This window comes from Callospermophilus lateralis, chromosome 2, assembly GCF_048772815.1.
Source record: "Callospermophilus lateralis isolate mCalLat2 chromosome 2, mCalLat2.hap1, whole genome shotgun sequence".
NCBI classification, from domain to species: Eukaryota; Metazoa; Chordata; class Mammalia; order Rodentia; family Sciuridae; genus Callospermophilus; species Callospermophilus lateralis.
The window spans coordinates 6,774,952-6,797,686 of record NC_135306.1 but is presented as its reverse complement, the minus strand read 5'-3'; the positions used below and the strand labels follow the sequence as shown (position 1 = coordinate 6,797,686).

Sequence of the window (22,735 nt, the reverse complement as noted above, 5' to 3'; positions counted from 1 at the left end):
ATCCCCAGCCCTTTATATATATATATATATATTTTTTTTTTTTTTTTCTGGGGGGGTGCCAGGGATTGAACTCCAGAGCACTCAACCACATCCTCAGCCCTATTTGTATTTTATTTAGAGACAGGGTCTCACTGAGTTGATTAGTGCCTCGCCCTTGCCAAGGCTGACTTTGAACTAGTTATCCTCCTGCCTCAGCCTCCGGAGCTGCTGGGATTATAGATGTGTGCCACTGAGCCTGACAGTAGGGACATTTTAAATGGTCACTATTGAGGCTTAGTAAAATAAATAATAGCACATTTTTACCTAACAAAAAGATAACACAGCAATGAAAAATGTTATAACATTGTAAAAATTTGTTGAAGACAGCTGGGTCCAATGGTGTAATCCCAGCAACTCAGATAGCTGAAGCAGCAGGATCACAAGTTCAAGGCCAGCCTGGGCAATTTAGCAAGAACTTGTCTCAAAATTTAAAATAAAGGGAGGGGAGCATTAGAGAAGAATAGAGATAATTTAAATTTTATTGAGGGGAAGTAGGGTGGGGATAGGAAAGATAGCAGAATGAAACAGACATTATTTTTTATTTATTTTTTTTAAATATTTATTTATTTAGTTAGTTAGTTTTCGGTGGACACAACATCTCTGTTTGTATGTGGTGCTGAGGATCGAACCCGGGCCGCACGCATGCCAGGCGAGCGCGCTACCGCTTGAGCCACATCCCCAGCCCCTGAAACAGACATTATTACCTTATGTACATATACAACTGCACTACTAATGTGCTTATACAACATGTACAATCAGAAAAATGAAAAATTATACTCCATTTATGTATGATATATTAAACTGCAAAAATTTTCTACTGTCACGTATAACTAATTAGAACAAATTTTAAAATTTTTTCAATAATAAAAACAGCTGGGGGGCTGGGGATGTGGCTCAAGCGGTAGTGCACTCGCCTGGCATACGTGCTGCCCGGGTTCGATCCTCAGCACCACATACCAACAAAGATGTTGTTATTTAAAAAATAAATATTAAAAAAAAAAAAAAAAAAAAAAGACAGCTGGGGATATAGTTCAGTGGCAGAGCACTCCTGGGTTCCATTCCTACTCCAAGAAAAAAAAAGTTGTTAAAAAATGTTAGTGGTGGTGCTGGGTTGTGGCTCAGCGGTAGAGTGCTTGCCTAGCACGTGCGAGGCCCTGGGTTCAATCCTCAGCACCACATAAATAAAATAAAGATATTGTGTCTGACTACAACTAAAAAGTAAATATTAAAAAAAAAAAAAATGTCAGTGGGGGTGCTGGGGATATAGCTCAGTTGGTAGAGTGCTTGCCTTGCACGCACAAGGTCCTGGGTTCAATCCCCAGCACTTCAAAAATAAAATAAAAATGTTAGTGGGAAATATTATACTAACAAAGAGTTTTATACTATAATCCCTATTTATTTATTATTTATTTTAACTGAGGATTTAACCCAGGGAAACTTTGCCACTGAGCTATATCCCCCAATCCATTTGCTTTTTATTTTGAGACAGGGTCTTGCTAAATTGCTGATAGTGACCTCAAACTTGTGATCCTTTTGCCTCAGCCTCCAGAGTCACTTGGATTACAGGCACATGCCACCACACACAGCCATTTTTCTTTTTTTTTACAGTGCTAGGTATTGAACGCAGGGCCTCATTGGTGGACAAGCTTTACCACTAAGCTACACCCCCAGCTTTTATAATCTTCAGTTTTAAAAATGTCCATCAGGGTCTGGAAATATAGTTCTGTGGTAGAGCACTTGGTTAACATGACAAAGGCGCTGGGTTTCATGCCCAGCACCATGGGCGCACACGCACACACACACAAATGTACATGAGCCAGTTGCAGTGCCACTTGTTTTTTTGTTTTGTTTTGTTTTGTTTTTTAAAGAGAGAGTGAGAAAGGGAGAGAGAGAGAGAGAGAGAGAATTTTAATATTTATTTTTTAGTTATCGGCGGACACAACATCTTTGTTTGTATGTGGTGCTGAGGATCGAACCCGGGCCGCACACATGCCAGGCAAGCGTGCTACCGCTTGAGCCACATCCCCAGCCCAGTGCCACTTGTTTGTAGTCTCAACAATTCAGGAAGCTGAGACAGGAGGTTTGCATGAGCCCAGAAGTCTGAGGCTACCCTGGCAACTTTGCAAGATCCTGTCTCTTGAGGAAAAATAAATACATGAAAATTTACATGGATATAGGCTATACAGGTTCAGCATCCCTAATCCAAAAATCTGAAATTTGAAATGTTTCAAAATTTGGATTTTTTTCTTTTTTTAAAATATATTTTTTATAGTTGTAGATGAACACATACCTTTATTTTGTTTATTTATTTTTACGTGGTGCTAAAGATTGAACCCAGTGCCTCACACCTGCGAGGCAAGTACTCTATGGCTGAACCACAACCCCAGATCACAAATTTGGAGTTTTTTGAAAACCAGCATAACAGCACAACTAGAAAATTCCATACCTGTGAATATGGGTTAGGTTGTGATAGGTTGCAGTTAAAGTGCGGAACATGTGCTAGGTCCTGGGTTTAATCTCCATCACCAAAAAGAACCCCTCAAAATCCCATACAGATACACTAAACATTTTGTGTAAATTTACTTCCAGGCTATGTATACAAAGAAGGTATGAAACATGGGGCTTGGGCTGCAGTTGAGTGTTTGCCTAGCACATATGAGGCACTGGGTTCAATACTCAGCACCGCCTGAAAATAAAATAAAGGCATGCTGTCCATCTACAACTACAACAAACAAACAAACAAACAAACAAAAACTAGGGGAAAAAACGGATGTAAGAAATATAATTGGATCTTGTCTTGGGTCCCATACTCAAGATATCTCCTTATATATACATAAGCAAATATTTAAAAATCTGAAAAATATCCCAACTCCTTAACACTTCTTTTGCATGAAGCATTGCAGATAAGGGATATTCATAAAAAGTATGCAGGTTATATAGGTAGGTTATATTAGTAGTTGCTACCTCTGGGTGGTGGAATGCCTATAGTGATTTGTTTGCATTATTTTAATTTTCTAAAAAAAATGAAATACACATATTTATATTCTTTTATTTATTTTTTTAAGAGAGAGAGAGAATTTTTAATATTTATTTTTTAGTTTTTGGCAGACACAACATCTCTGTATGTGGTGCTGAGGATCAAACCCGGGCCGCACACATGCCAGACAAGCGTGCTACAAGCCACATCCCCAGCCCCTCTATATTCTTTTAAATTGAAGAGTTTTTAAAAGTATTTTTTAGTTGTAGATGAACATGATACCTTTATTTATTTATTTATTTTTATGTGGTGCTGAGGATTGAACCCAGTGCCTCACACTGCTAGGTAAGTGCTCTACCACTGAGCAATGACCCCAGCCCCTTAAATTGACTTTTGCTACATTTCCCAGGCTAAACTTAAACTCCTGAGCTCAAGCAATCCTCCCATCTCAGCCTCCCAAGTAGCTGAGACTACAGGCACCTGGAACTAAACTGTGCCCAGCTTAAATTTTCATAAAAATTCTATTATAGCCAGGCATGATGGCACACCCCTGTTATCCCAGCAACTTGGGAGGCTGAGGGAGGAAGACTACAAGTTTGAGTGGCTTAATGAGGCCCTAATCAACTTAGCAAGACCCTGTCTCAAAATAAAAAAATAAAAAGGACTAGAGGTATACTGGTAAAGCATCTCTGGTATCCTACCCACAAAATAAAAAGCTATTATGACATCTTAATGAACACTGAGGAGTCAAGCAGTGTGGGGACCTCAAAAGAGGAAGCTCTTTTTTGATGGAGGGAACTTTACCAGGAAATTACCAGAGCCCAGACGGTTGTATGGCCCTGTTACAGAGGAATCTTCAGGAGTTCAACAGGGTCTCAGAGATAAATCTTGGCAGGCTGAGGCTTGCTTAACTGCCAACCTCTATGAGCAACCCGTTTGCTATGACATTAAGGCTAAGTTGGTACCGGGGAGTCAGAGAGGCATGAGTTCGAATCCAGACTCTTTTTTTTTTTAGTTGTAGATGGACACAATGCCTCTATTTCTTTATATTTAAAATATCTTTATTTTATTTAATTTTCTGTGGTGTGAGGATCAAACCCAGTGCCTCATACTTGCTAGGCAAGCACTCTACCACTGAGCCATAACCCCAGCCTGAATCCAGATTCTTCTCGACTTAGTCTTTTAATATTAGAGTAGGTTGCCTCTTTGAGCATTGCTGCTTTGGTGAATTCTCCCACCTGTAAAGTAAGGGTGTAATACTACCCTGGAAAGGTTGATGAGAGGGTTGTAAAGGATAATGCTTTGTTAGAGCTATGCTCAATAAAAGGTAACTATCTGCACCTTCTACTGTGCATGCAAACAGATAACCAGACAATACTGTTTTGGAAACTTCTGGTTTCTAGGGAGAGGCTGGCCTCAGGGTTATGGAACATCTGGCCCTCTTAGAGCCCACCGACTTTCAGCTGGGGGGAAGGAAGGCCATTTGCTTTGCCCCCAGCTCCCCTGCAGTCTTTCTGAAGTGGAGTTTATGGAGTGGCCACAGTTGCCTAGTTACACCCCTGGGGATCCAGGAAGCTAAAATTTTGAAAGCTGGATAGGAAAGGAAAGATGGGTCTTGCCTGCTTGAATTTAAGCTGATCTGCTGGGTGGGTGCTCTCTGAGGTGATTAAGTGATTCTAAGCACCAGAGCTCAGATAAATTTTCTTTTTTCTTTTCTTGCAGTACTGCATGGAACCCAAGGCCTCATTCATGCTAGGTAAGTACTCTATCCCCAAACCCTCATCTTATTTATTTTTACTTTTTGCTATTGTTTTCACAATGTTGGGGAGGGAACTTATGGCCTTGAACATGCTAGGCAAGTGTTCTACCACTGGACTATATCCCCAGCCTACTTTTTTTTTTTTTTTCTGTAGTGGGGGGTTGGGTACCTGGGATTGAACTCAGGGGCACTGGACCACTGAGCCACATCTCCAGTCCTATTTTGAATTTTATTTAGAGACAGGGTCTCACTGAGTTGCTTAGTGTCTCACCATTGCTAAGGCTGGCTTTGAACTCATGATCCTCCTACCTCAGCCTCTAGAGTCGCTGGGATCACAGGCGTGCGCCACTGCGCCCAGCCCCAGCCTGTTTTGTTTGTAATGTAATATGTTCATAAGGCTCAAAAAATCAAATTGTACAACAGTATAAAGAGTGAAATGTGGGTTGGGATTATAGCTCAGTGGTAGAGCACTTGCCTACCATGTGTAAGGCACTGGGTTCGATTCTCAGCACTGCATACAAATAAAATAAAGGTCCATCAACAACTAAAAAAACTTAAAAAAAAAAAAAAAAAGTGAACCACTCCTGCTCCCTTCTGTATCTGTTCTTTCACCACCCAGCTTCCCCCTGAGGACAGCAACTTGGGAGTCCTTCAAGGTCTGTGTTAAGTCATCAACCATATCAGTGAACATGCTTTTTTTCCCCTTCTTTTTTTTTTCCCTAGGGATTAAACCCAAGGGGACTATATCACTGAACTATATCCACATTTTATTTTGAGACTGGGCCTTGCTAAGTTGCTGAGGCTAGCCTTGAATTTGTCATCCTCCTGCCTCAGCCTCCCAAGATTATAGGTGTGTGCCACCATGCCTGGTGCTTGTTTCCAATCTTGCTTTTCTGGACCATGTTGCCATGAGTTTGAATTGCCTTGTTCAGGTAAGACCTCATAGCTGTGCAGTGAATATTTTGGTTGAATTGCTAGAAGAGGAATTTCTGGGTCAAAGCTATGGGTTTTTGCACTTTTTTTTTTCAGTTCCTCATGTAGCTGCATTTTTTTTTTTAATATTTATTTATTTATTTTTAGTTCTCAGCAGACACACATCTTTGTTGGTATGTGGTGCTGAGGATCGAACCCGGGCCTCACGCATGCCAGGTGAGCGCGCTACCGCTTGAGCCACATCCCCAGCCCCGGTTTTTGCACTTTTGATAGATGACCTGATGTCTATGTTGCCCTCCCAAGGAAGGTGTCTCCGTTTAAATTGCCCCTAGAAAAGATGAGACTCAGCTTCTGCCCTCTCCCAGGCAGGATGCTTTCAGGCTTCTGGATATTTAATGAAGCTGGTGGATTAAAAAAAAAAAAAAGAAAAAGAAAAGAAAGAAAGAAAAGAATGTGGAATTGGGCTGGGGTAAAGCTCAGTGAGAGAATAGGCGTTCATTGCCCAGCATTGGCAAGGACCTGGGTTCGAGCCTCAGTACCACATAAAAATAAATAAAATAAAGGTATTGTGTCCAATTACAACTAAAAAAATTAATTTTAAAAATTTAATTTTTTATTTTATTTTTAAAATTTTTTTTAATTATTTATTTTTTAGTTTTTTCGGCGGGAAACAACAACTTTGTTTGTAGTGGTGCTGAGGATTGAACCCGGGCCACACGCATGCCAGGCGAGCGTGCTACCGCTTGAGCCACATCCCCAGCCCCTAAAAAATTTAATTTTTTAAAAAAGAATTAGGGATGTAGCTCAGTGGTAAAGTGCACCTGAGTACCAGGGGGAGATAAAAGGTGGAATATCAGTGTAGTTGTCATTTGCATTTATCTTATACAGCTCCTTTGAGCTACTCCTCATGAGCAACCCTTCTTTATAGGAACTGTTAGTATTCTCTGTTCTGGCTGCTGTAAGCAAGGGGTTTGGTGTCCTTTACCTTCTAGAAGTAGTCTTTGATGATACTCCCTGAAATCTGTGGCTAGGGATGTGTTATCAATTCTTGCACACATCCTATTCCTGCTTTGGTCATCTGGTCACCCATTTTTTTATTTTGGGGGCAGTGCTGCAGGTTGAACCCAGGGCCATGTACAAGTGCTCTACCACAGAGCTACACCCCAGTCCCTGGCCACCTCTTTTGTTAGCTGACTCCCAGTTCCATCCACAAGATTTGTCACTTTGTTTCCCACACTGCTTATAGATGATTTCTGGGGGGAAAGAGGAAACAGATAACCCTTGACCTCACATTGAAAATCCTCCAGGTAATCTTACCTGAAACAAGGTAAGGTATCATTATCCATTTTACCGATGCAAACACCGAGGGTTTCACTTGTTAGGAAGCACATCCCTGCCATATGGTGGCTCCAGAATCTGTGTTCTTATTAGTTATTCCCCTCCTGGCCTATCACATCTCCCATGCTTTAGCCTACCCAGCTGTAAAGTCAAGAGACCTGTGACTATAAATGTGTTAGGGGGCTGGGGATGTGGCTCAAGCGGTAGCACGCTTGCCTGGCATGCGTGCGGCCCGGGTTCGATCCTCAGCACCACATACAAACAATGATGTTGTGTCCGCTGAAAACTAAAAAATAAATATTAAAAAAATAAATAAAAATAAATGTGTTAGGAGCAGCTGGGCGTGGTTGCACAGGCCTGTAATTGCAGCAGCTCAGAAGGCTTAGGCAGGGGGATTGGGAGGAAAAAAAAAAAGTGTTAGGAGCACAGAGTCCCTTGGAAGCTCATAAATAGGGAATGGTGGTAGGAGAGGGTCTTCTACATTTTCTAGAGAGAGCTCATTTACTAGAGAGAGCTCAGATTTCCATTGGCATTAACATGGTGAACTTTTGTCTAAGGCTTATTTTGTGAAAAGCATAATGAATGGTGTACAACACAAAGAAGGGGGAAAAAAAAGAGAGAAATTATCATACTGTCTCAGAGGTTGCAAAGTCATGACTCATGGGCTGAAAGTGGCCTGATATCACATTTTGTTTGATATTCAAAATTCATTTTATTTATTTATTTATTTATTGGTACTGGGGATGGGGCAACTCAGTGAGACCCTGTCTTGAAATAAAATACAAAATAGTGCTGGGGATGAGGCTTAATGGGTGAGTGCTCCTGAGAGAGAGAGAGAGAATTTTTTTAATATTTATTTTTCAGATTTTTTTTGGCGGACACAACATCTTTATTTTATGTGGTGCTGAGGATCGAACCCAGCGCCAGGCGCATGCCAGGTGAGCACGTTACCCCTTCAGCCACATCCCCAGCCCTGTCTGTCCCCTTTCAATGATATGATTTCCCCACTCTCCCAAGACAAGGCTACCCTCACTCTGGACTTTTTTCTCTTTGCAGTATGAGGATTGAACCCAGAGATGTTCTACCACTGAGCTACATGCCCAGCCCTTTTTTACTTTGAAAGATTAATGGCTATTCTTTTTTTTTTTTTTTTAATTATTTTAAAGAGAGAGAGTTTTTAATATTTATTATATAGTTTTCGGCGGACACAACATCTTTGTTTGTATGTGGTGCTGAGGATCGAACCCGGGCCGCACGCATGCCAGGCGAGCACGCTACCGCTTGAGCCACATCCTCAGCCCTGAAATAAATGTTTGTTGCTTTGTGTCTCTTGTCCTTCACTCAACATTGCTTGGCTGGGCAAGGTGGAGCCTCACGCCTATAATCCCAGGAACTAGGGAAGATGAGGTGGGAGGATTGTAAATTCAAGGCAATTTAGCAATTTACCCAAGACCCTGTCTTAAAAAAAAAAAAAAAAAAAGGCCTCGGGATGCAGCTCAATGGTAAAGCACTGGGCTGGGGATGTGGCTCGAGCGGTAGCGCGCTCATCTGGCGTGCATGCGGCCCGGGTTCGATCCTCTGCACCACATACCAACAAAGATGTTGTGTCTGCACCACATACCAACAAAGATGTTGTGTCTGCCGATAACTAAGTAAATAAATAAATATTAAAAAAAATGGTAAAGCACCCTTGATTTCAATAGGACAAAACAATGTTGTCGGTTTCGTTCACATCTTTCTTCATAAGCCATAGTTCATTTATTCTCACTGCTTTATAATGTTCCTTTGCAGTGACTATCCTATGATGCATTCTACTGGTGACAGATATTTACATAGTTTCCAGGTTTGAGCCATTATGAATCACTCTTGTACACATTTACCACACATATTTGTGCACGCGTGTATACATTTTCACTGGAAACACAGCCAGGAGTAGAATTGCTGTGTCATAGAGTATGCACACACTCGGCTTCGGTAGACCTGGCACCCAGATCTTCAGAGTGTACCAATCAACCTCCTGTTTGCACTGGGGATTGCAGGCAGGGCCTCCCGCGTGTGCTCTACCACTGAGCTACTACACCCCCACCCCTACTGTTACATTCTTGATTGGGAATCCAGTTTTTCTTCTATCCCTCAAGGGAAGCCTTGAAAGTGGGGAAGGAATTAGCCGGAAAAGGGAGTGGGGGTGAGGTGAATGAAGAACATTCCAGCCAGAGGTGAGCCAACAGCATGTATTTAAATCTGGAGGCCAAAGGGATAAGAGGAGGAGGATGTGTTCTCAGTGGGGCAGGACTGCCTACTGGGGGGACTTGGGAACGGATGGACAAGGGACATGCCGCTGTTTCCCAGGAAGACCCGAGGAGATTACAAAGGCTGGGGATCACTCTTCACAAGAAGTGGCCCCCTCCTCCGAGGCCAGGAGTGCCCCGCTGAGAAATGCAGGAGTGTAACTAAAAGAAGTTTATCCTGATTGGAGGGAGGGTGAGGAGGTTGGGGGAAGGGGCGTGGGGTCTTGATGTCCCACTGTCATGTAAATGACAGGCGGGGCGGCTGTAGGGCTGGTTTAAAGCCCCTGCAGCTGGGGCAACCGGTTCTCTGCACTTCTCCCTGGTGAGCTGTGAGACCTGTGGGTCTGCTCCTTGACTTCCCTCACAGGATGGCCCCCAAACGCCAATCTTCGCTCCAGTCTCAAACAAAAAAACCCAAACTGCCTGCCACCCCTGAGCAGGCGAATTCATCGGCCTCTCTGGGTTTGCTGAAGGGAGGTAAGTCCCTAAACTACATTTTATTGGAGATTTAAGAGATTTGCAAGAATTGACTGTGAATTTTTTTCCCTCTTCAATTCTCCTTGAGGTGTGACCCCAAACTCCCCTGAAGGGTTTTAATAAGGGGTAGGTAGATTAGGTTGATGTGAAGCAGAAGGCACAGAATTGGGACGCAGGAGCACCAAGGAGCTCATCTCTGCCCTGAGCTCAGCACAAATGCTGAACTAGTCTCTCCAGCTTCTCAACTCCCTTCTCTAGGGCTCCACCACCAGCCAGGCTGAGGCCTCTCCTCCACCACTGCACACCCAGCCAGATTCCCCAGCACTGGTGGTCAAACCTCTTCCATCCTTTTTGAATCCGTCCACCTCTGTTTCTTGCTGCTGACGCTGGCCCACAACTCTCGCCTGAATTACTGCCACCTCCTCTTTTTATTTTTTACTGGGGATTGAACTCAGGGGGACTCTGGACGACTGAGCCACATCCTCAGCCCTATTTTGTATATTTTTTAGAGACAGGGTCTCACTGAGTTGCTTAGCGCCTCACTTTTGCTGAGGCTGGCTTTGAACTCTCAATCCTCCTGCCTCAGCCTCCTCTTTTGCTCCCAGCTTCCTGTTCTCCCATCCTGCCCTAGCAAGGCCAGTCATGTGACCAACTCCTGGCTTAACTTCCAGTTGCCCTTCAGGTATGGACTAAGACTTCCAAGTCCCTGCCCATCACTCCAGGTTTATGCTCCTGACACCACTGGAGGCCTCACTCCAGCACCCTTAGCTTTTCCTCGCTTCCAGGGGCTCCATTTCCTCACCTTTGGGCCTGGGTGTCTATGGTCCCCCTTCCAGGATCACTCTCTTACCTTTGCAAACCCCCACAAGGGGCCAGCTCTCAGCTCTGGGAAAACCCAAAGTCAATTCTTGCAGGCAGTGTCCTCTCAGTCTCAGCCTCTTTGCATCAGGAGTCTCTTTGCCATGGCAGCACCTAGAATCACCCCATCCTGGCCCTGCATCATTATGTTGTTTTATGCCCGCTCCCCACTCACTAGCTGGTTTAACTCTGAGGTGAGAGTTGCATTTCTCAGACACAGAACTTGAACACAGAGTTGACTCTTCTACTGCTTAGTTTTTCTTATATAAGAATGGATATGTAGCAGGCTTTCTGTGGTTGGGTCTGCACAGGTCCACGGCAGGAAAGCAGACATCAATTTGGCTGAGGGTTAACTCTACTTGTGGAAGGAGCACTGGATGTGGAGTCCTCATCTTAGTACTCCCATGGGCTTGTTGATTGACTTTACTGAGTCTCAGTGCCTGGCCTTTCAAATGGGTGATGCAGAGGCCTCCTGTTAACTGATGCCCTGGTGTGGTACTGACAGGGTGTGAAACCTGTCTTGTTAGGTGGGTGACCTAATCTGTGCTTACTCCCTTTTGGGAAAATGGATTCAGTGGTTCTTACTTCTCATGCTTGCTGAGACATATACCTAAGTAAATCATTTAAGACCGCGGCTGGTGCTCAACCTATCCTCTTGAGATGGGAGGAAATTCCTTCCCACTGTGAGCAGAAAAATGTAGGTGAGTTTTCCTGGTTTCCTTCCATTAGTTTCTGGGATTAAAAACAAGAACAGAGGGATGGAGGGTGCAACCACAGTCCCTCCGAGGTTGTACCACTCAGTGTGCACTGGTGACTTGCCAGGCACTGTGCAGAGCACTCCTCCACCTGGTCAGTCCTTATGACAGCGGCATGTGTTGATATCCTTATTATACAGATCAGAAAAAGCACAGAAATGTGGGGGGTGGCGTTCAAGGCCATCCTAGCTAAGATTTCCCAGCCAGCATCTCTGTGTTCCAGTCATACTGGCTGTGCTGTCCACTCCTCTTCAAAGGAGCTGGGAAGGGAGGCGGAGGGAGGAATACTGAGAGTGAGGTGAGAGGCCAAGGAGAGAATGCAGAGCTGCTGGTGTTGGAGAAGGGGAGAGACCATGGTGCTGGGAGTGCTGAGTTATCTCTGGCTGGGCCTTGCTCCTCCCTTGTTTACTGAAACTCTTTGCCCTTTTGCTTTCTCTTTCTCTTCCACTTCCTAGTGTGCTCCTTGCATTCAGTTTGAGAAGTGTTGTGGGAAAGGTCAGGAAGAGGATGGCTCCAGGCCCTATTGGGAGGGTGGGAAAGGAGCCTCCAAGCCCATTTCCCAATCTGAAGGCACTGCAAGGTTCCCTGGGCCCCATGAGGATGCTTGGGAAACAGGTGAATCAGGAGCTTGGAGATGCTGTGGGTCACTGGTACTAACCCCTAGAGAGGCTTTGTAGATGAAAATAACAGCAGTGTTATCCAGACCAATTTCAGCTCAAAACTGGCCCATGAGTAAGACATGCAGTCTTGCATCTGGGGAAAAAAAAAAAAATTAGAGTCATATCATCTTTTGTGTAGGTGTGTACCAGGTCATGATGTCAAATGTACATCTTATTGTAGGTCACGTTAAAAAAAAACTGAGGGGGGCTGGGGTTGTAGCTCAGTACTAGAGCACTTGCCTACCTAGCATGTGTGAGGCACTGGGTTCAGTCCTCAGTATCATATAAAAAATAAATAAGATGAAGTTATAAAGAAAACAAATAACAAAACTGAGGGGCTGGGTTTGTGGCTCAGTGGTAAGAGTACTCACCTTGCAGCACCACATAAAAATAAAGGTATTATGTCCATCTACAACTTAAAAAAAAATATTAAAACAAACAAGCAAACTGAGGGCCAGGCCTGATGGTGCATGTCTGTAATCCCAGTGACTTGGAAAGCTGAGGTAGTATGATTGCATGTTCAAGGCCAGCCTGGGCACTTGGGAACACCCTGTCTCAAAATAAAAAGGGCGGGATGTAGCTCGGTGGTAAGAGTCCCTCTGGGTTCAATCCTCAGTACTGGAAAAAAGAGAGAGGGAGAGAGAAAGGAAGGCAGGTAGACAAACAGTTTTAGAGCAAGGGCTTTGTAGTCTGTAAACTTGGTTTAAAATTTTGGTTTTGCCACTTGTGTCAAAGTTCATTTGGGACTAGAGAAATAGCTTAGTGATAGAGTGATTGCCCCACATGCATGGGGCCCTGGGTTCCTTCCAGCACCACAAAAAAGGGGGGAAAACGTTTTATCTGTGAAATGTGAACATTAAAATGTATCTTGTATTTTCTGAGGATTAAGTGAAAAGTGCATGTAATTATCACAGTCTGTGGTCCTTGGTATATGCCCAAGTGATGTGGCAGAGCAGGACCTGCCCACAAGTCATAGAATTTTTTTGAAACTCAGTGACATTGATGTCACTGGCTGAAATTGGCCATGGTGAAGCCATTTACATCACTGAAATGAACAAGTGCTATAAATTAGGGGGGGTTACTGTTTGTTTTATCTTTTCCCATGGGAGCTGGTTGTTAGACATTTACCAATTTGTCCTTGGTGCTAATAATTCTCCCTTTAGTTTGTGGTACCAGGGACTGAACCCAGGGGTGCTTTGCCACCGAGTTACATCCCTATCCTTTTTTTTTTTTTTTTTTTTAATTGAGGGCCTCCCTAAATTGCTGAGGTTGGCCTCAATTTTTTAAAAATATTTTATTTATTTATTTATTTTTTTTTAGAGAGAGAATTTTTTTAAAATATTTATTTATTTTTTTTAGTCTTCGGCGGACACAACATCTTTGTATGTGGTGTTGAGGATCCAACCCGGGCCGCACGCACGCCAGTCGAGCGCGCTACCGCTTGAGCCACATCCCCAGCCCATGGCCTCAAATTTGTGATCCTCCTGCCTCAATCAGGAATGGCTGGGTAATCCCAGGCTTGTGCCAACCTACCAGGCTCAGAAAACCCTCAAACGTCAAAGAGAGTTGTCAATTTGCAATAGAGTGGAGCCGGACTCAATTGAAAACAAGGTTTAGAGGGAAAGATACCATGAATTTCTAGGTTTGGATGAGAGTTTCAGGAAGACCTTTGTATTCTCTAACCACATGGACTGTATGCCACTCTAAATATTTATTGATCACCCACCATGGACTAACTTGAACATTAAATTCAGTGCTTGAGCTTTAAGAGCCCATAACAAAAGTGCTGGAAGGCAAACAACCTAGTCCCAAATTCTGGTTACAAACACCCAAGGAGAGATTTCAGGCTTTTCCAGGTCCATGTGTTGAGGCCCTGAAGTGAGAGCAGAGCTGGGGATCTGTCACTGTGGGACAGCACTGTTTTAACAGGAATGCCTCTGCTCTACTTGGTAGTTCGTGGCTCTGCTTTAAAAGCAGGTCTTGTTGGCCCATCACATCCTTAATGTGCAAGGGAACTAACACAACTCCTAGAGCGGATGGTACACTCCATGAGAGAGGAACAGGTACTTGGGGTATGGTTTCTTGGTAGCACTAGGCAGCCAGATGGGTCCAAAGGACCTGTTGGTGTGGTACCTCTTTGCCTTAAGAGGGCTTCCACAATAGTGTGGTCCTGCTTAAGTATGACAGCAGACAACATTTATAATTTCATAACAGAAACGGGTCCTAAAGGGAAGGTGACTTTACTTGCCCAAGGCCATACAGCCTCCTGGGCAATCCTGGACTGACACCCAGAAATGACCCTGGGAGTGGACTGCACAGCTTCAGGCTTTTCCAAACTGAGTCTGGACTGCAGCTTCCCTATCTGGAAAACCGGATGCAGGTGTCGCCTTCTCCCACGAAGAGGCGCCCAGATGCCCCAGCCATGTCCTAGAGTGCATAACCCGGGGCGGGTGATTTCCAGCCCCGGATGTGAAGCCAGGCTACTACAAGGCCTGGACTTTCGGGGTCTGCGAACGCCCGCCTCAGCCGCCGCGCCACCCCGCGGGAAGGGAAGCCGCTCCGCCACCACGTGACGCGCGGGCCGTGAGGGGACGCGCAGAACGGCGAGGCCCCGCCCCTCGGGCCGCCGCGCGCCCGTCGCGCGCAAATGTCCCGGGTCGGGCTGGAGAAGGGGAAAGAGGGGGAGGGGAACGCGGCGCGGGGGGCAGGCCCGTACGTCGCGGCGTTCCTTCCTCCCGCCTCTTCGCCAGGCCCTGTGTCTCCTCGACGCGGCCCCGCCCTCTAGCCCCGGCGCCCCAGCCAATGGCGCGGCGGCGCGAGCTTCTCCGGTCGGGGGCGGGGCGTGCGCGCGAGCCTGGCGCGCCTGCGCTCTGCCACCCGCCCCTCGCCGTGAGGAGGAGGTGGAGGAGGAGGCGGCTCGGGGAGAGCGAGCAGCGAGCCGGAGCGCGGAGCGTCAGTAAGGGAGCCTAGCCATCCGCTGCCGCCTCCCCTCCGCAAGCAGGAGCCCCGGCCGGGGCCCGGCACGCCGCCCCCGCCCCTCCCTCGTCGTCAGGCCGCGAGGGCAGCGCGAGCGAGCGAGGGGGAGGGCGAGCGAGCGAGCGCCGGGAGGAGGCGGCCGGACCGAGCGGGCGCCCGCGCGTGTGGCGTGAGGGGAAGCCGCCTGCCCGCCCCCTTCGCCTTCCCTTCTCTCCCCCTCCCCGCTCCCCCCCCGACCGCGGAGCAGCACCATGTCGGCGCCGGCGGCCAAAGTCAGTAAAAAGGAGCTCAACTCCAACCACGACGGGGCCGACGAGACCTCAGGTGAGGAGCGAGCGAGGCGGGGGCCGGCCGCGCCGCCATCTTCGCCGCCCGCCCGGGCCGCGGGCGCTGGCGGGGCGCGGGGGGCGCGCGCCGGGCGGGGGCCGTGGGTTCGGCGCCCTTTTTTGTGCGCGGCGGGGCCGGGGGCCTGGGTGGCGCCGCGGCGGCGGGCGGCGCTGCGAGGCGGGGGCGCTGCGGCCTGCTCGGCGCGGGCGGAGGAGACCCCCCCTTCTCCCCCCTCCCTCGCTCTCCTCCCCCTCCCTCCCTCCCGAGAAGCCTCTCTTTATTGTGCTCCGCCATGATGCCTCGCTCCCATCAGCCGCCGCCGCCGCCGCCGCCGCCACATGGTGCGGCCGGACGCGGCCCCGCGCTCGGCCTTCCGCGCCGCTGCCCTTCCCGCGCGGCCCCCGGCGGCGCCCCCGGCGCCCCCACCCGGGGCCGGCCCCGGCTACCCTGAGCCGCGATCTGGGGCGGGGTGGGGGCTCGGGAGCACGCGGCGGGCCGCGCGCCGGGCCTGGGCCGGCGGGAGGATGCTCTAACCCGCCCGGGCTCTCTCCCCACGTGGGGAGGCCACCCCGTGGCGCCGGCGTGCACAGAAGCCCGGCGCGGCGGCCAGCGCGGGCAGGGTCTTCAGCGGGTCTTCGGGACGCCCAGCCTCCTTGGGGAAGGCTCTCCCGGCAGGGGTCCACCGTTCCTGGGATGGTTACCGGAAATGAGCCGCGGGATCAGGCCCCTTCACGCCCACTTAGCTTTGCAGGGTTCGCAGTCTTTCCCGGACAAAAGGGCACCTACTAGGAGCACACCCCCTTTTCGTTCTCTCCCTCCTGCACCTCATAATTCTCTGAACTCATACTTAGTCCCAGTAAGTGTACTCACAATCGTGTGGCACCGTGTGTGACACCGGTCCAACCTGAATTGGGTTGGAGGCGTGAGGAAGGTCAGATTCGAATCCTGGGGTTCATGTTCTAAGAAGGCAGAGTCCAGTGTTTAAAGACTGTGGGGTAGTTCTGAGTTCTTGCCTTTATCGGTGTGTCTTGATGTCTTGATGTCTTGGTTGTAATGGGTACCGAGCAGAATCTGCAAAAAGTATTGGTTGGATTGATACATTGTAGTGTCCCAATTTATATTGACAGGGATTAGTTTCATATACTAGTTAGCAGCTATGCTAAGTAATAAACACCAGAAATTTCTGAGGAAGACTGTTCTTCAGCATTCATAACTTGAAAGTTGGATTCTGGTCTTGTGAGGGAACTCTTAAAGCACTACAGCAAAACGTTTATATATTTATATATTATTTACTTATTTATTTGAGTAGCCTAGCAGAGACCATGATTTGTGAATGGTCTCTTAATGTAAAAGTGACTTTGTCAACTACATGCATGAACACGTGGAGAGCATGCCTTGTAGGCACTTTTTAAAAAACAGCTTCTCTGTCAGTTTGCCTATCATCATAGGCTTTCTTAATGTCAGGAGAACTAGTTTGTCTTATGCTCCTTTTTTTGTTTTGCAGAAAAAGAACAACAAGAAGCAATTGAACATATCGATGAAGTACAAAATGAAATAGACAGGTAAAGTTTTTCTTAAGTTTTCTGAAGCACCTTTAATTTCCTGGTAATCATTGAAACTCTGGTCAGCTAAATCTATATTCTCCAGTGAAAGGGAGCTCATTATGTCTTGGTTGGAAATACTATGTAGATTCATGTTATTTTTCCATGAAATATTTGTACAAATCACAAAAAGGTTTTGATGAAAATAGTTTGACCCTGTAATGATTAGTTTTGCTTTTAAAGGCTACAAATTGTCCAAATGGTAGTGTAGTAAATCGATTTGTCAGGAACATGCATGAATGGTAGTGTAGTGATTTGTCTTCAGATAGTTTAGCATTATGGCATCAGTGTTGCTCTAACTTGCCTTGCAACTTTGTTACTCAATTAGTAGTTTTATTTAGAAATTCTGCTTTAGGGAAGTAAACTTGGAGTTTGCCTGGAAATAGTAAATGAATTAAGTATACAACGTTACCAGAATGTGGAGTTTGAGAATTGTAAGAATTGTTCCTTATTGTTGATAAAATTGCTATCTCAGTTTTAGTCTAGAGTAAAAAACTATTATGATTTGATTATTGAAAGTGGGTATTTTGTGCAGTCCTAGGGCAAATAAGAATAAATATACATTCTGTAGTCTTCCACGTTTTTGTATTGAAATAACCATCATTGTCAATATGTCTTTTCATTTACTTCAGACTTAATGAACAAGCCAGTGAGGAGATATTGAAAGTAGAACAGAAATATAACAAACTCCGCCAACCATTTTTTCAGAAGAGGTCAGAATTGATCGCCAAAATCCCAAATTTTTGGGTAACAACATTTGTCAACCACCCACAAGGTATGTTTTGGGTAGAGCACTATTAAGATAATATAGGATGTTAGCTTATTAGAGTAGAAGATACTTAGTGCATGAGCAGAGTGAAATCCAGTGAATGGAGATGTCTATTTAAAATAGACTATACTCTTAGAACTCAGTTTATTACTTGATGAAAGGTAGGGACCTCACTGGCACTGAACATTTTGGCTTTCTCTTAATAGGTTTATGAAATTAAAAAAAAGCTCATTAGGGGATGGGGCTATAGCTCAATGGTAGACCTCTTGCCTAGCACTTTCGAGGCACTGGGTTGGATCTTCAACACCATATAAAAGTAAATAAATAAAATAAAGGTATTGTGTCCATCTACAACAATGAAATTTTTTTTTAAATGCTCATTAAGGGGCTGAAATTGTGGCTTAGTGGTAGAGTGTTCATCTAGCATGCATGAGGCACTGGGCTTAATCCTCAGCACCACATACAAATAAAATAAAGATATATGCCCATCTAAAACTAAAAAATAAGTTTAAAAATGCTCATTAAGGTGGGAAAGCTTAAAAGGGATCAATTAGATATTATTAAAAGGGATCAATTAGATATTATTAATGTTAGCCTCTTTAAACTTTAACTGGCCTATAATTTGCTGGTCTAGTGTCCGCACTGCTTGGGGAGGAAGATGAAGAGGCGCTGCATTATTTGACCAGAGTTGAAGTGACAGAATTTGAAGATATCAAATCAGGTTACAGAATAGATTTTGTAAGTATGCACAATCTTGTTTGCCACCATGGAAATTAATTTGAGCTTTATTGAGAACACCTGTTTATTGATTTCTCAATCCTTCATTGCAGTATTTTGATGAAAATCCTTACTTCGAAAATAAAGTTCTCTCCAAAGAATTTCATCTGAATGAGAGTGGTGATCCATCTTCAAAGTCCACTGAAATCAAATGGAAATCTGGAAAGGTATGCTTTAAGGAATTAATGGACAAAAATAACATTTGTTTACTTTGTTTTGTAAATCCACTTAACCTAGTGCTTTTCTTAAAATATAAAAAATTTCAATGTGTTGAAGCCAAATACAATGCTTATATGTCTCTTTAGAGGTTATAAGTTAACTTTTTTGCCTTGTGTTGGTGATTGAGCTTTTCAAATGACATGACATTTCTCAAAATCCATTTGTAAGTTAACTATAATTTGTAATTTGAAAGATTTTATACTGTATTATTGAGGGTAGTGAAAGTGGGACTGATTTTTTATGAAAAAACTAAGTGTAGTTGATATTTCATCTGAGAAAGCAATCTTGTGCAACTTCGTCTCTGCCCACTGTATATTTTATAGTTAATTGCTTTTAGACAATAGTAGTATTTATACTGAACTGATATTTGTGGTGTTCTGTTTTGGGGAAGGTTTTTTTTTTTTCCTCCCAATTGTATGGAGTTTAGGTGTAGTAGAGAAATAGCACCAAAAGTTTTTTCTGTTTTCATTTTAGGATTTGACGAAACGTTCAAGTCAAACGCAGAATAAAGCCAGCAGGAAGAGGCAGCATGAAGAACCAGAGAGCTTCTTTACCTGGTTTACTGACCATTCTGATGCAGGTGCAGATGAGTTAGGAGAGGTCATCAAAGATGATATTTGGCCAAATCCATTGCAGTACTATTTGGTGAGTTGACAAGTACTGTTGGGTAAATTAACACAAAGAGTACTTGTCTCAATTATGGAAAAAATGAGTTCTCGACTCTTTTTTTTTCTTTTTTTAAGGTTCCTGATATGGATGATGAAGAAGGGGAAGGAGAAGAAGATGATGATGATGATGAAGAAGAAGAAGGATTGGAAGATATTGATGAAGAAGGGGATGAGGATGAAGGTGAAGAAGATGAAGATGATGATGAAGGGGAGGAAGGAGAGGTAAAATAAAGTTTGGCTAAACCCCAAAAGATAATGTACAAAGGTTTCACCATATGGGGTGGGGTTTTATATATAGAATAATAGAACTGACCTGACACTAAGTGGGAGGATTTGGGGGAAGATGAGCTATTATTGCATTGTCTAAGAACTAGAAATGTGGTAAATGTGGTGGTGTTTTTTTTTTTTCTTTGGTGCTAATATCCCAGAGGTGCTTAATTAACTACTGAGCCACATCATTTGCTCTTCATATTTTTTACTTTGAGACAGGGACTTGCTTTGACTTGGTGATCCTCTTACCATGGCCTACCAAGTCACTGGGATTATAGGCATGTGCCACTGTACTCGGCAAACTGGAAATGTTTGCTAAGCTCATATTAATGGTTTAACTAGGTCTGGTTTTCTGACCACAAAAGTCTGTCTTTTCCTCTTAGCCAGTACTTAATGAAGCGATATGGGTTTGTTTTTTTTTTGTGTGTGTGTGTGTGTGTTTTAGACAAAGTATAGAATCCCCCATTCCTTGCTTAATTGGTGCTAGAGATAGAATTTGCATGCTAGACAAGGGTTCTACTAAGGTACATCATGAGGGTAACTAAAGAATTTTTAAATGGTTAAATTGGGGTAGATGGGTTGTGTTTAGATTGTTTGGTCTGAACTGTACACGGTGATTTGTTTTTTACTTTGAAGTTATTTTTCTGGAACAATGTCTCTGGATCTTTCAACCTTGATTTAATGCAGATTAATAATACAGTTTCAGAAAATTAGATGGTACCCAGAGTATATTGCCCTCTTGTTCCATGTGATCCAGTGGAAAGTTAGTGCACTCAGAAGTAGCCCTTAAGTTAACTGCCCACTTTTTCTTTCAGGAGGATGAAGGAGAAGACGACTAATTGAACACTGATGGATTCCAACCTTTTTCTTTTATTCTTTTGTTTTTTGTTTTTTTTTCTTTTGTTTTTTGTTTTTTTAATTCAGTCCCTGGGAGCAAGTTGCAGTCTTTTTTTCCCCCCTCCTCCCCATCCCTTTGTGCTCATTCGCCCTGTTCTTGAGGTCTCTTTTCTCAAACCATGCTTCTCAACTTATTTTGGGGGGAAATACCTTGAGCAGAGTTCAATGGGAAAAGAATCTCTACACCCTTCTGTTCTAAATTCATTTTTATCCCTTCCTGTCTCAAAAAACAAAAAACTGTATGGAATCAACACCACCGTGCTCTGTGGGAAAAAAGAAAAACCTTCTGCTCCCTTCACTCTGCTGGAAGCTGGAGGGTGCTAGGCCCCTGTGTAGTAGTGCATAGAATTCTAGCTTTTTTCCTCCTTTCTCTGTATATTGGGCTCAGAGATTACACTGTGTCTCTATGTGAATATGGACAGTTAGCATTTACCAACATGTATCTGTCTACTTTTTCTTGTTTAAAAAAAGAAAAAAAAAACTTAAAAAAATGGGGTTATAGAAGGTCAGCAAAGGGTGGGTTTGAGATGTTTGGGTGGGTTAAGTGGGCATTTTGACAACATGGCTTCTCCTTTGGCATGTTTAATTGTGATGTTTAACGGACATCCTTGCAGTTTAAGATGACACTTTTAAAATAAAATTCTCTCCTAATGATGACTTGAGCCCTGCCACTCAATGGGAGAATCAGCAGAACCTGTAGGATTTTATTTGGAATTGACATTCTCTATTGTAATTTTGTTTGTTTATTTTTAAATTTTCTTTTTTGTTTTCACTGGAAAGGAAAGATGATGCTCAGTTTTAAACGTTAAAAGTGTACAAGTTGCTTTGTTACAATAAAACTAAATGTGTACACAAAGGATTTGATGCTTTTCTCTCAGAATAGATATACTTTTAATATGACCTTCCAAGTTTGACTTGTATAATAACATCATCGTCAAACTTTGTCACCCTAACTTCGTATATTTTGATACGCACTTTGCAGGATGACCTCAGGGCAATGTGGATTGACTAAAGGGATTTGAATCAATGTCTTAATGTCTCCGTAGTTGGGAAACATGGGTACAATTTGTTATTGGTTTCTGAACATGTCATTTGGGATAGTAGAAACTCAAAACTGAGTTATGAGTGATACCCTTGATTTTTATCTCAAATTGGCAGTTTTTAAAGTAGGTCTTCAATTACCTGGATATAGTAGTGCTTTGCTGCCACCATCAAACAGACCTGGTGCTCTAATGTCAAGTTGTTCGTGGGACAGTTGCTGGCATGTCTTCATTGGCTCTATAAAGTGTGGCCAAGAAGATGGGCTCTCAGAGTAAGAAGTCCGTGCTGGTTGTCAGGAAGAACTTTTTGTCTCTCTTAAGTCCCTGGTATCTGGCATAAATCTCTCCAACGCCAATGTGTGGATCTGGGTGGGATGATGGACTCTGCTCTGTCTGCTCAGTGCTGCTGTGCAGAGAGTAGCATTTTGAAAAGCTACCTAATGCATAAGCTTTTTAATGCTGTAAAATATAGCTGAAATTAAATGCCACTTTTTCAAACGTGAATTAATGGACAGCCTGGTCAAATTCAAAGCTTTTTGTTGTATAAAACTTTATATATGGAACTATTCCATCAATAGGCAAAGTGTAACCAAAACCTGTCTAGATGGATAGTGTGTAATTTCTGCACAGGTCTCTGTTTAGTAAATACATCACTGTATACCGGTCAGGAAATCTTGCTCCAATAAAGGAACATAAAGATTTTTTTTGGACTGGGATCATTCTCCTTGTTTTGTAGAAAAACGTTACTTTCTTTGGATTGGATAATGTATTAGTGACTGGGGAAGGAGGGGGGGCTGCTCAAATAGTTTAGTAGGAATTATTCCATAGGTAACAAAGGATTGAGCTGGTTGGCACAGAATTTATAATTTTTGGGGGGTGGGGGGTAAATTGGGTTTTACCTGGGCTGGTATTGAACTGGTCTTACTGCCTCAGCTTCCTAAGTAGCTGAATTGTAAAATTTGTGCCTGCCTCATAAAAATGTATTCACATCATAATTGGGTATTTTTTTTATAGTTGTAGACAGACACAATACCTTTATTTGTTTTTATGTGGTACTGAGGATTGAACCCAGTGCCTCACATGCAAGGCAAGTGCTCTACAGTTGAGC

The 22,735-nt window shown here is 44.1% G+C and overlaps 1 protein-coding gene across 1 annotated transcript; it reads left to right on the top strand.

Moving 5' to 3' along the window:
* Window positions 1–14,949: 14,949 nt before the first annotated feature.
* On the top strand, window positions 14,950–22,330 carry Set (SET nuclear proto-oncogene). The gene is made up of 8 exons (XM_076845339.2): window positions 14,950–15,383; window positions 16,891–16,948; window positions 17,620–17,762; window positions 18,391–18,494; window positions 18,587–18,700; window positions 19,227–19,397; window positions 19,496–19,642; window positions 20,506–22,330. Exons 1-8 carry the CDS (start codon window positions 15,311–15,313, stop codon window positions 20,527–20,529), a joined length of 834 nt encoding a protein of 277 aa, XP_076701454.1. The 5' UTR covers window positions 14,950–15,310; the 3' UTR covers window positions 20,530–22,330.
* The last annotated feature ends 405 nt before the right edge of the window (window positions 22,331–22,735 follow it).

Excerpts from the sequence above, each read along its gene's own strand:
- Set (XM_076845339.2), top strand. The coding sequence starts at position 15,311 with ATGTCGGCGCCGGCGGCCAAAGTCAGTAAAAAGGAGCTCAACTCCAAC. Across the intron at positions 19,398-19,495 it reads ATCCATTGCAGTACTATTTG|GTTCCTGATATGGATGATGA; the intron begins GTGAGTTGACAA and ends TCTTTTTTTAAG. Across the intron at positions 19,643-20,505 it reads ATGAAGGGGAGGAAGGAGAG|GAGGATGAAGGAGAAGACGA; the intron begins GTAAAATAAAGT and ends TTTTTCTTTCAG.